Source organism: Anopheles marshallii, chromosome 3, assembly GCF_943734725.1.
Source record: "Anopheles marshallii chromosome 3, idAnoMarsDA_429_01, whole genome shotgun sequence".
Lineage (NCBI taxonomy): Eukaryota > Metazoa > Arthropoda > Insecta > Diptera > Culicidae > Anopheles > Anopheles marshallii.
This window is the reverse complement of record NC_071327.1, coordinates 11062573-11076091: the sequence shown is the minus strand read 5'-3', so window position 1 is coordinate 11076091 and position 13519 is coordinate 11062573. Positions and strand designations below refer to the sequence as shown.

Below are 13519 nucleotides of genomic sequence, written 5' to 3'. Positions count from 1 at the left end.
TTCAGTCAAGATTTCAACCAGGAGTGGTAATCAATTGGGCTTAAATTTAACTCAAAATTCTTGGCGATCAAAAAATTCTTAGTTCTTAGCTTATTCTGAGCTTGTTCTTCGCTGCTTCTAGCTCTCAAATTCCAGCTGCAACACTTATCAAAGATTTTGTACAACAACTCTCAATAAAGCTCAGTGTATATGCTCAATCATTTCCAAAATGACATTATTGTGCTCGCGTACAACCTCACGCAATGTATAAGCAGCTTAACGGTTGCAAGCACTGGCAAGAAAATCGCCAAAACATGCTCTAGGGCGCTTGCTCGTGGCTAGTTTTTTCAGTCGCTAATTACTCTGCTAATATGATTTACCGAGTGCTTTTCCTTTCACTTACCAGCAACAAAACCGGTACTGGTAGTGGTATTTGCGGCTATTCGCTATCGTACTCCTGCTAGCTGACCCATCCATCCATCGTGATCTTACAATTACAACCCCGACATAACTCTATTTCTCATCTTCCGTTTGCCTTTCGGTGCGAAAATGTCACTTGTATGCATGATCGTCTTCATGGTACGTCTCTACCACAGTTCTGCTGCTTAAACAGCTTAACCCCTGCAGAGTTAATAATGTGCAAAATGAAGATTTCCTTAATGGAGTGCATCATACCGCAACAAGGTCCGTCCCGTACCCGAAAAAGTCTTGGGGTAAAATAAATTTGCTTCACCTCATTGATTCACCGGACGGTGTCCTCACGCGGGCTCAACAATTGCAATACGCTTCTCAAAAACCGTACGAGCGTTGCACACCCTTCACACGCTTGCAAACACACAAACGAACGACCAGTAATTGCACAATGGTTCGCGGATCGAACCGGCTCATCCCATGCGTCACACGGCAACACAGCACCTTGGCTCGAAGGAAGGTTTCCCGTGTGTTACTAATTTCAATGATGACACTTTCTTTGCACAGCTGCCACAGTGAAACATCGAGACGATTTGCTGCCACTAAACAGCACAAGATGGCACCCTCGTGGGTGCGGAGATGAAGTAGACCGGTCCGACTCGCAGCGGGGCATGCATCGACGTTGAGATGCGGTCATAAAAATTAGCCACATACACGGACGCGCGGCTCCGTTCGGTTGCTTCTGGTTCCGAACGAAACCGATGGTGGGTCAATATTTAACGAAAATTATGCATGCAAAATTGCTAATTGTATGCCATCATAACGCATCCATGCGTTTTTTTTTTTAAGCATCCCGACACAATCGCCCCAACGAGCGATGCGCTACGGCGGTCCCGAGGCGGTACGAAGCGAACGAAACAAAGCCAAACGAAAACTAAAAAAAAAAAACGAGCGGACTAAAATGAACTGCCGCAAATCAAACACAGGACCACAGAGGAAGATGCACAGAGATGGAAGCCTGTGAAGCCTCATTCCCTATGCAAGCGTACACCCGTTCAGCGCGAAGAGGCCAATTCTTTGCGTGCGTGATTTGCACACGGCGCAAGTAGACATGTGTCGCATACAGAAACAGTGGTGGACGACCAAGGGAGACTCTCCCGGGCTTTCGAAGACTTCTTGCGCGATCGTGCGAAGGTGACTTATGTGGCTTGCCGGTGGCTCCATTAAGAGATAGTGACTATCCACCCACCACCACCACACCATTCTCCCTTTGGGCGATCGCGCACGCACATAACAATTCCCCATTCAGCTGTCAACTCTAGTAGGACGATCGATCTTTTTTATTTTGCACCGAGAAGATGACTCAATTTCACCTCCACTGCCTTATCTTCGCGCGACCATCCGCGTCCTGAGCTGGCAGACTTATCGCCCAGGGAAATAACACACATTTTCGCACCCTTCGCCCGCATGGAACGCATTCGAAGGAATGGAAAGTGATTCATGGTTTCATCGCTTCCACGTAAACCAGCCGGCGAGACGCTTTGAAATTGGCCGTTGCCGATCGTGCGCCGTACAGTGTTTAAATTCGCTCCTCCCAATCGAGTTCTTATCAGCGGGTCGGTACAGCGTAAAAGAAGGTCATCCGCTTGTACAGATCTATCTCTAGCTATGGATCGGCCACTTTCAAGGCTGCGTCTTCCGCAATGGGTGGAGTGAGCAATTCTTGGGGAATTAAATCAGTTGGATTTTCTAGTTAGATCATCGCTTTAGTACTTATTAAAAAGCTCGATTGATTGATGATTAAGTGGAAATCGATGCTTGTTGATCATCGTCCGCACTGTGCGTTGCTGTCCGATCAACTAAACGACCCTTTGCTCTATGTTTACCTTTCCGAGTAGCCGCTGCTGATCAAATAGTACACTTTGCAATCAGCACTATAATTATCGATTGATAGTGCGGTGTAGAAGATTGCGCAAACATGATCATGTCAAGATCATGTAATACAAACTATCATAGAGCGTAATAATCGATTCGATCATCAATGGAGTATAATTAGAACATAATTATGGCTATCCACCATTGTGAGATTGCTTTCGAAGGGTTCACTTAAACATTGGATTACTTGGCACTAGCATGCCGTTATTAAGAACTTGACGTAAAAAAAATCTTTTAAGCTGCTTAAAAGAGGACATGGTCACCCATGAATTTGGATGATGAATTCTTAAAGACTGTTGGATTCTAGAATGATACTTTTAACTTTATGGATATGGATGGATAAACTTTATGCAATCGATTCTTTGAAGAAGGGAAAAGACTTTCTTTAAAATTACTTCGTTGCAAACAATTAGAAAAAAATGTTTAAAATGATTATTACCGCACGCTGAAGGTGGTAGCGGCACCGATCTTCACACAACAAGACCGATCCAAAATCCCATCCAAACCCAAACGCTCGTACGCAGGACTGACTATTCAGTTACCGGTAAATAAAGTCAAAGAAAGCCAGAAATGACGTCCTCAGGTTGTTGTGCCGATAGAGAAAAGGGAACTACATCGCGCTCGCTAAAAGCTGCTTAAAAGCTGATCTACCTGTACGCATCCTTTAATGCTGATTAACAGCTGATTATGAGCTGCCAATGTAATTCAACGTCAATTTCATCCCCTTTTACGTACCTCATACTGTTCCATATGTTCTTTGCATTTGCCCTCTCATACATAGCTCTCCGTTCGGCCGATTGTGAAGCAACACGATGTGCTCCACCTTGTCGGTTTGGCTCTACCAAAATGACTTCCTGTTCCGTAGAGTCTGCATCCACCTTCCGATCATGTTTGGAAGGATGCACCTGCACATGATGCTTTGGACGATTGTGATGATTGTGGTGATGGTGATGATGATGATGATGTTGGCTGTATTGGATTGCGTTTTGCTGAACGCTAGCCGTACCGGGCCCGGTATGCGCCTGGTGCGGTACCGGATTCTGCGCCACCATCGTCGAATCCACCGCGTTTGGCACCTTTATTGGCCGATGTTTCAAGTAATGCTGCTCATGCCGAACGTGATGCATACGGGACCGGGCAGTATGGCCAGTGCCCTCCCAGCGCATTAAATTGCTCGGCGCCGGCACGCTGGTGGTTGGGACGAACCGTCCTGTCACCCAGGCGGTTCCTTCTCTTCCTCTTGCTGCCCCTCCACCACCAACGGCCTCCACCAGCCGCTCGTCACTGTCCTCATAATTAATGTCACTGTCACCGGCGGCCAGCGCATCGACGAAGCCGACACACATTTTCACTTTCAAAAATAAATGCAAAAGCAGCATGAACCGAAATGCCGCACTTTTCGTAATGGCCATGGATGATTTCATGATTAACCAGCTCGGGGATCTTACACGCACTTACAAGCACACACACACACAAACAAACACAGAACTGCCACACTGATTAAACAACACCACTTGGGCAAGCACTTCGTCACAGAATCGAATCGATTCACCTCCAACACTTCTACTTTTTTAAATGCCTTTTTCGTGCGTGATTTAATTTACCAACCAAAAATTTCTATTTTCAATTTTTTCTTCCCGCAAAAACCAGCGAGAAAACGGCACCCCGGCCCCGACGCAGCTTTATACGACGCACCACGCACCGCGGCACTACACTTGTCACTAACGCGTGCGAGCCCACCTTGTGTCTGCGGCTCTGTCAATCATCGATCATCGATGGGTAAAATGATCTGGCTGGAAACAAAAAATCGACCGATCAAACACATAAACATGCACGCACCCACACACAGGCACACCACGTCAGACCGGAGGGGGAAAACCCTTTGCGTACGATCAGAACATATGTTTACGGGGTTGTTTTGTATCGGGGAAGGAATGAAAGCACTTTCGTTCTCTCTCTCTCTCTCTCTCTCTCTCTCTCTCTCTCTCTCTCTCTCTTTTTCTCTAACACGAGTTAGAACTTCTTTCACATCCGCACTTGATCGCTTTGGGGCAAGTTTCGGTTTTCAAATTCAACAATTCTTTAATTACTTTCGTTCTCGCATTTTCGTTACTGCATTACTTCTACGCTCGGTGCGAGAATGAGGGGATGGCTAGAAATTAATCACACTAGACCCAGTTTCCGTTGGCCTGGTTTGGGACTTTCCCGATGAATGATAACGACCTCACATCTCACGTCATACAGGGCGCGAATTGATAGAAAGCAATCACTTTACGCACTCACTAGTGCATTGCCAGCAGGTTGGAAGGAGGTTTCAAAATTTTATTTAAAAGAACAAAAAAAAAACACAAATATTTAATTAACATCTTTCACCTGGTTTCTTTTGAAAACTATCGCAATCTTTCAATACACCTTTCATTTCTTTTCGTTAAAAAAGAATTACAAAAAAAAACACACACACAAAAAGAGCAATTCATTGTTCGTTTCTTTTTTTTTTCTTCCTTCAGGCAGCTGTGTTGCAGTGGTGAGATTAAAATTATCTGTTGTGAAAATTATGAAAAACCCACAAAACAGCATAAAACAACAAACAAACACAATCGATGAATAATGCAACGCGCGCAACGCAGCGGCATTGCTCGCCGTTAACGATCGTGATTATTTATAAAATCGTTCACCCACCACCGTTTCACCGTGGAGAAGCGCGGAAGCGACCGCGCAAAAAGCGGAGCGGGATGGAAGTAAGGATGAAAATAAAATATTGGGATCCTTGAAAGGGGCAACGGGAGGAGCCGCACGCTCCCAACGGACCAACGCGTATCGGGTCCGTATTTAATAAAGAAAAAATAAGCGCAACCGAAAATTGGCCAACGCAAGCTATACGGATTGTGAAGTAACTGACTTAAAGCCCTGACCCAAGAAATTGGATTTAGGGCTGGTGCGCCGCAGGGATGAGGGAGTGTTGAGAGAAAACAAAAGAAATCACTTACTCTCGATCGAACAACCCAACGGCAGCCGCCGCCAGGGTGGTTTCGAATCGAAAGGTGGTTTTACGAAACATGTGAAAAATGCACCCAGGACACACGCGAACCGAAAACACGGGATCGTACACAAGAGACAATCCCCTGGTCTGGTGGGTCTGGAGGTGAGATAATTTTGCTCACCCTTCAAACACACACACACGTACGTACGATAACGCATCAGCAGCAACAACCAACAACAACGCACAAAACAGGTAGCGCAATAAACTCATTCAACCGCATGATTTGATTTTAAACCTTTCCTTATTTTTTCTTTCCCCCGCCTGCTGCGTTTTTGCAGGAACGGAAGATCAGCAATCACGCCGGACGATACGCGATGTGCACTGTTTGAATACGCTTCGCTAACGCTTCTTCAATTCGGGGGCTTTTCTTTTTTCACGCGACAAACGCCAGCAGCACTAGTGCGCGGTATCCTTTCCGCACAACCCGGGAAGCAAAATGGTTCAATTCGTACTGAGTTCTTTGGCGGTACTGGTGGCTCCTTGCACCGAAAATCGCGTCACGTCTTCGAACGGGAACGGTGCGCGCGCGAAAACCCGTCGTGCCTCGTCGAGGAAGTAAGTAAAAATATGGCAGAGAGCGACGGTCCTGCTCACCGTGACCATGTGCAGCAGCGAACGTGAGTGGGTCGTACGCAAAGTGACCGTTCGGTGGGTGAATCGTTATAGCAATGAATCGTTGCGAAAAAGCTACTCAATTTTGAGACATTCCGATTCAGTTTGATGCTTATTTATCATAAATGTTATAAGGTTTTTCGTTTGGTAAATGTATCTAAATTTATAAGAAAATTGTGAATTTTATTACTTTCAGGGTTTTTTAAAACCCTTAAAAAAGATTAACCTTTTTTTATTTATTCGAGAAAACACTATTTTGTAATTTGAAGTCGAGCGAGTAGATAAATTTTACGAAGATACTGTACTGAAAGCAAGTAAAAAGCAAGGGTACGATACTTTTGCTTCTACCTTCGTTCGGGCTGTGCCGAGAAAATACGAGATGCTGTGGAATCTCCCGTAGCCGAAATCGCTAACGAGTTGGTTCATGTGTTCATGCGTGTGGTGGACCTTTCTATCGGATGAAGGTTATTATTTACATTCTAGATAGCAAATGTATTTTTGTACACGTCCATTCATAAATGAGATCGAGGGTTTTTTTTGTATAATTGTTTTAATTTACCTTTAAAAGTAAAAATAATGCTTGAAATGGACCACACTTTACATTGAAGTGATTTAAATCATAATCTTTCGTATTTCGTTTTTTTTGCTCTATTTTTATTTCCATTATGGTTAATTGTAGCAAAAAGACATCCAAAATGATTAACCCACCATCGCACGACAGACTCTACTGTACTTTACTCTCTCGCTCACCGAATCCGATGAATCGAAGCAGCATCCCGTCTGGTTGAGATGAGGAAGCTGCGTGAATGGGTTCATTTTGCTATGATGAGCGAATGAATCCAAGAAGGGGAAGTGATTAATACCGATGTTTGACGGTCCATGGAAAACACAATCGGAAGGATCTTAGTGAAAGAAATTGAACAAAAAGTGTATCAAAGTCGTGAATCAAATAGACAATTTGGCGTTTAAGATTATGTAAATTATCAACAAACTTATATAATTTGTTTTACTTATTTAACCATCCAAAATATTTTGTTTTCTCGGTTAGTTTAATGAGGAATGGGGATCAAATCATAAATTGAAGTAGCATTTTCGCCCTATCGTTAAAGTTAAATAAGCCAACTTTTTAGAATAATCTGACAAATGTGTTTAGATAATCCGTATGAAATATTACACAATCAATGAAATGGTTTACATTTCAATGTTGAATTATCCTTTTCTTTTAATTGTTTTATTTCTGTTGTTTATGTAAATATTTATTTGATGGTTTGTTTATTTTTGTTATTTATTTATGTAGTTATTTAGTCTATTAACTTATTTGTTATTCTTTCATTTCATTAACTTGTTGAATATATTTTGTTTGCGACATTTGTTAAAAGAAAATTGGTTTTATTTACTAAAAACTGTGATGTTTGTTAAATAAAAATTTAGAAATTTAGAATAGAAAAAATGTAATGTAATAGACGACGCTGTCAATTTCTTGAACATACATTTTACCGCGCAATTTGATAGCACCAAACAGAGGATAATCCTCAGCATGTTCACACTAATAGAGCTCCTAACCCAAAACGTAACACAGCTTCCCAAGCTTCCTAAGCTTCCGGTTGCATCAAGGCCACACAATGGAGAGAGAGAGGCCGCACCACCACAGACGAAAAACCACCAAAAGATTTCCATTTCAATCAACGGCCACTCGCATAAAGAACGCCGCTTAAGAAGTAGCACACACGTATCGTCGTATCGAAGCTAAAAGCAACAATAAACCCCAAAAAACAAATCCATCCATGCTTCCTTACCCACCCGTCCCAAGTTTGTTAATCTCCAATCCATCTTGAAATCAAACCGATTCGATCAGCAAACGGGCTTGCAGTCGTTAAAAATTCAAACATCTCGCCACCACCCGTGACTCCTTTTGGGCGAGCAGGGCAACATGGAAAGCTTGTGTTGCTTGCTTGTCTCCCATTTCACCGGGATTGACATACGGTTGACATGGTGGCATAGTTCCAATCCGGAACGGCTTTGATGTGATGCGATGTGTTGTACGGTGGTGCAGATTCGGAAACGTAACAGCCATACCCAAAAAACAACCGAGTGCGTACGAGTGTGCCAGGAACGTGTCCCATCGGGCCAGATGCTTCATTAGCGCGTAAACCAGGCTATGAGGAAGCACAAATGCGTAGGGCATGGGGGGGGGGGACTCCTTGAGGCTACGGTGCAAACAAACCTCATAAAATGCGTGGCATCAAGTTACGTTCCGTACATCGGTGCGTCGTTCGGACCGTTTACACCGCAGCATATACATACGGCTCGCCCCAGGCTTTAGCGTCGTCGTTCTCGGAGCGTCGGATGTGGATGCGTGTGTGCGACCCGGTTCATGACCCATCATCCCATCCGGCCCGGGCAACGATGCACGCACGAAAATCTACCAACGATGGATGGATATTTGGACCGGTGCGCCTCCATTTGCGGGCACGACACGTAGGAAATTTTCGTTTATCCTCGAGCATAAACCGAGCACCGGCACGTGAGCCATCCGTACGGAATTGGTGTGCGTTAAAAGGCAGACCCTTGAAGCGTGCACCCGGCACGAGAATACGGACGACCTCCATCATCGACGGAGGTCGCCAGGATGGAGAAGATTTCGCAAAAGTACTTTCCTATCTATTTCCATTTATTGGTTTGTTTTCTTCCACTCTCGGACAGCACTACTAACGCTCTATTTAGATGCATCCACAGGGACAGATATGATTAACGATCAATTCGCATGTTTATGCTACGCAACAGGCATGTATATGGACTGGTTTGGATGGTTTATTGCTTCCCAGGAACACGCCATTGACAGTGATTGGCCAGCGTTACCAGTAAACGGTGAGTACATCCATAGCACCGGCTAGAACTCTCATGCCGTCAGCCTTCTCAGCTGGCCTTAAACTTGAACAATGAACCACAGTGAGCCAAACCAACTCGACATGCACATGGACATGTTCATACTGTCAATAACAATGCGGTGGAATTATTCTAATTTTCATTCGTGAGAATATGCAAAACATATGGAATTTAATGCTCTGACTCAAAACTGCATGTTGTGTTTATGATCCGGTCGAACATTCACCCCTTTTCTCAGCATTCACCCACGCTGTCTTTAGCATCGTGTCTGTGCGTAGGTGAATAAATTGTAAATTTTGATAAAACTGATTACAGGATGTGGAAGGAGTTTTGGAAGGTCATTCAAATTTCTCATACCTTTTTGTCCCAAGTCATTTCTGGAAATTCTACTTTTACTTGGGTAATGGTCAAAATTTTAATTAATAATCCCATTAAAGTTCCCAATTAATGTAGCTTTGCTCACACATTTCACGTTTTTGTCATCTTTTCTTTACTGTCCCTTTATTTTACAAAAATAAAGAAACGAATTTAGATTTCGTATGAAGCTTAGCAAACAAATACATTGGGATTTTTAAACTCGAATCGTTTAACTCTTTAATTTTTTCTCCTTCTATCGCATTATATCCAAGGACAGAAGCCCTGTGGGAAGTTGTAACAAGCGGTGGGATCATCTAGAAATCATCTCTTATGAGCCCGTTAAATTTAAATTCCACCAACTCATTGATATTTCAATCTTTGTTGTAGATTAGAAGAAAAAATACTACCTTTTAATATTCGTTGCTCTTATTGAATTCTTACATCTAAAAAAATATACTAAAACTCATGAGTATAAAAAATAGTTTTATACTCATGATCATACTGCCAATTATTGCCAACTAATTAAAATTTGTCAGTCAATGAAGAGATATAACAGTCAAGTGATGAGAGTGCTAAGGTTTTCCTAAACAATTAAAGTTTGAATTAGTTAATAAATTCTAAAAAGTTTAGTGTAAATGTGTTAAAATTTAAAGCACAGAACTTTAACAAAACATCATGAGATGCTCTATTGCGTAAAATTATCGTTTTCAATTAAGATTCTTCTTCATTTGCTCATAACCGACCATAGTCAGTCCTGCATACTGAGAATTTGGTCCGGATGGGTTTTTGGATCAGTCCTGTCGTGTGAAGATAACCAAATACACCACCGACTCGCCCCGTTCAATTAAGATTAAGCTTTAAAAAAAAGTAACATCGTGCAACCACTTTGTGCTCAAAACGGACCCCGAAAAGTTCAGTACACCACCGGTACCGAACGGATCGCATCGCAAGGGTCATAAAATTTCACAACCCTGCACACTGGATGGATCCACACTCCACACCTTGATTCAAGTGCCCCACGAGTGCCCCATCGCTGCGAAGAAAGCATCATGCAGCTTCCAATCGGTGGCGAACGGTCCCCGTCCCCGCGGGCGCGGACGTGGTCGCGTGTGATTCAACCTTTCTTTACGACGAGCGTTACGATGTCCAACCGTTCTGGGTCCCTTTTTCGGGCAGTGCAGAACAGAACAGAGCAGAACCACCGGTGTATTATAAACCAATGGGCAAGGATTATTTATGAGAAGAAAGCGACGCAACAGGGGGGAAAACCGCTTCAGCAGTGTCGTTTTGTTACGGTTTATGTAGGGGCGATTCGAAACGGTTGAATTTGCACATTAATTTTTTATTTTCAACATAAAATCCCAACGCGATGTGTCCTTTTGGAGTAGCAAGCCTCCAATTCGTGAAGAAAAGCGGAAGTGCAAGTTGATAGGAATTACTTCGTGGATGCCATGGTACTGTACCTGTAGCTCAATAAATTGAAACATAAAATCATGTCTCAATTACTATTGCAAACGGATGCAAGCTTCGTAAAACTTTATGCACATTATGACGGAAGGTACCGAATTCCCAATAAAACAGATAGCGTGAGTACGACTTTAACAGCTTTCCGCTCCACTCGACAATTGATCAGTTTGACATGCGATTTGAACGTTAAAACCCCGGAATGATCCCCATTTCCTTCCCGGCCGCTAAACTTCCCATACTGATACGCAATCCACCCCCGGGACGATGCATCACGGAGATGCATTTTAACTGCACCGCGCATCGGCAGTCGGGGGTTTGCAGTGTCATTATTCGAATGTTCTTACCCTATGCGCCGTATTCCTTTTTTTTTGTTGTTGTATGTGCTGATCCTATGTCCACCGAAACTAAAACCGACCCAACGCGGATGTCATAAAGTTGCCATCGTGTCGTCGCAACACCCAACACAGAACTCTATGCCATCGGTAAAAGGGCTCGAATGACCGGGCCCCCGTACCGTGGCAACGGAGCACCAGCAGTATTTCGTGACGAGAATAAATTCTCCAATGACAACAATCGTAGTAGGAAGGTTGGTTGGTGAAATACCGACGAAAAAAAAAAACACACGTCCCGAAGCTCTTTTCCTGCATTTTGGGACGTTGCATTTTGCACTATTGCTGCAGTTGGTGAGGGTTGCCAAGGGTTTAAACGGGGTACGAAACCGGCGCAGAGTGCATAAGAGCAGCAATGCCCAGCAATACTGCAAGCCTCTGCAAACTAATCCAAGTTAAAAAAGTGAAGTTTTTTTGACCCCCTTTCGTGAACTTTTGCCTTCTTCGAACATTTTTTTGTGTGTGCTTTACTTTTTATTTTTGCAATTCTGCTTGGTCCTAAAAATGGAATTTTAAAAAAGAAACTCCCAAGCCGTTTTGGTTTCCGCAGGCACATACACGGGCGGGGAGGAAACCATAGCAACCGTAGCCATCAATGGAATGAGGAAATGCATAACATCGGATGCATGCAATTTATGACCTCTCTCGCTTTCTCTCTTTTTCTCTCGCTCATCTCCGGGTTAATCCTCATCTCCATAGCAACGAGACGATGCTCCTTTTGCTGCCGCGCTATCCTTAAACGGTTTTATGACGTGAGCTGATGCTTCTGACTGCACGACGCTTCCACCATTTCCGCTTTGGCAAGTTGCAATGTGTAGCTACAATAAAAAAAAAAAAAACAGATCATTCAACCTCCCTGCAAATTGCAACACACACTTATGGCTTTTTAATACCGAGAATGCATTCTAGTTGGTGACTGCGTTCGTTAAGCCCGTGACGAATCCTTTATGGCCTGTGCCGAGAATTTTTCAAATTGTTTTGCATACCACCAACGGTCCGTGTAGAAACGAGAAATGCATACAGAACAACCGTAAACTTTTATGCATCGCTTGTATGTTTTTTTTTTCGCATCCCTCAATGCATCCTCCAAAAAAAAAAAGGAACACCACACGAACCATTTTTCCCAAAGCATAACATTTGCTGAAAGCCGATACTTTAGTCGCAACGTGTGCTGCATCCGATGCTCTAAATGGGTTAAGATTTACAAACCCTGCGCTACCCTTCTGCGCCCTTTAACTGCTTTTTAATTGCAGCTTTCCCGTATGCACGGTCGACCATTCGCCTCTTTCTAGCCGATGCTAGCAGATAAATAAAACACACCCTTCCACAGAAAGGGTGCCGCGCTGCAACACCCTCGCCGGTCATAAATTGTTCTTCCACTGTCTCTCATTCTCGCCCCCAACAAATGTTTAACAAGCTGACGAATTGGGGGAATTTTCGGTGAACCAAATGACTCAACAGGTCAGGGCCGATCGTGGTGGAAAAATTATGATCGATCCATTAGCAGCTCCTTCCAGTACCAAAGCGCATCTCCAGCATGCATGATCGTGATCGCAGGAAGATGGATCATAAAAATAGTTTCCTGTGAATTCCCCGACAATGCGCTTGGGAGCACGCACGCACACCACCAGCAGGCGCATATGCAACACGCGGCCATGATGGGATGAGCAATCGGCATTGTTTGGTGATTGACACGCGTGCCACTGATTCGCTGGAATAATTCACTAATGCACTGAAGTCGAATGGGTGAATACTCCGAACTGCTGGCCAAAGAACGCACGACTGTCTATAGGCCCCTTCATCATCGAGCGCAGTAGTGTAAACAGTGTGAAACTAATATCCTTAAATACACATAATTACACAACCTCTCGGGCCGCGCACAACACGATTTTGGGGTGCAGCAGTATTCGCATGCCCGTTTTGGGAGAGGTTTTGTAGCGCGAAGCAAACCGATTCGGAATGATTTCCACTCGCCGATGCGAACAATCCGCATTAGCATATGGAAAACATCTTGTTCGAAGAAGTGGGAAGAAACAAAGCGAAAGCAACACACACACACAAAAAGTAAAAACCAAAAATCAAAACCATTCCACATTCCAGGCGCTTTTCTGTGTGAAAGTGAAAAAAAAACATTATGTGTAGCAGCACGCAATTGATGCTTTCGTTTTGCAAAGAGTCATTCCAAATTGCTCCTCTTTAAACACAATCCTCAAACCATACTTCTTTGAGGGGGGAGGTGAGTAAAGAGTAGGCTTTGTGTCAGTTGCGTTTGTTGTTACGCGATCGTGTAACAACAAGACACACTTATTGAATGTCTTCTTTCTTCTTTATCGGCACAACAACCTCAAGAGATCTAATAATTATGTCATTTCTGGCATTCTTTTTGTTTACCCGTAGCGGGTTAGTCAGTTCTGAGTACGGGGGGATTAGAATCCCGGGATGG

The 13519-nt window shown here is 43.6% G+C and overlaps 1 protein-coding gene across 1 annotated transcript in view; it reads right to left on the bottom strand.

The window, feature by feature from the left end:
* LOC128711187 (uncharacterized) overlaps positions 1–3749 on the bottom strand; it is a 45774-nt gene extending 42025 nt beyond the window's left edge. Inside the window, exon 1 of the mRNA XM_053806051.1 lies at positions 3061–3749. Coding sequence (XP_053662026.1) covers positions 3061–3749 — 689 coding nt within the window. The remainder of the gene's footprint in view (positions 1–3060) is intronic.
* Positions 3750–13519: the final 9770 nt, after the last annotated feature.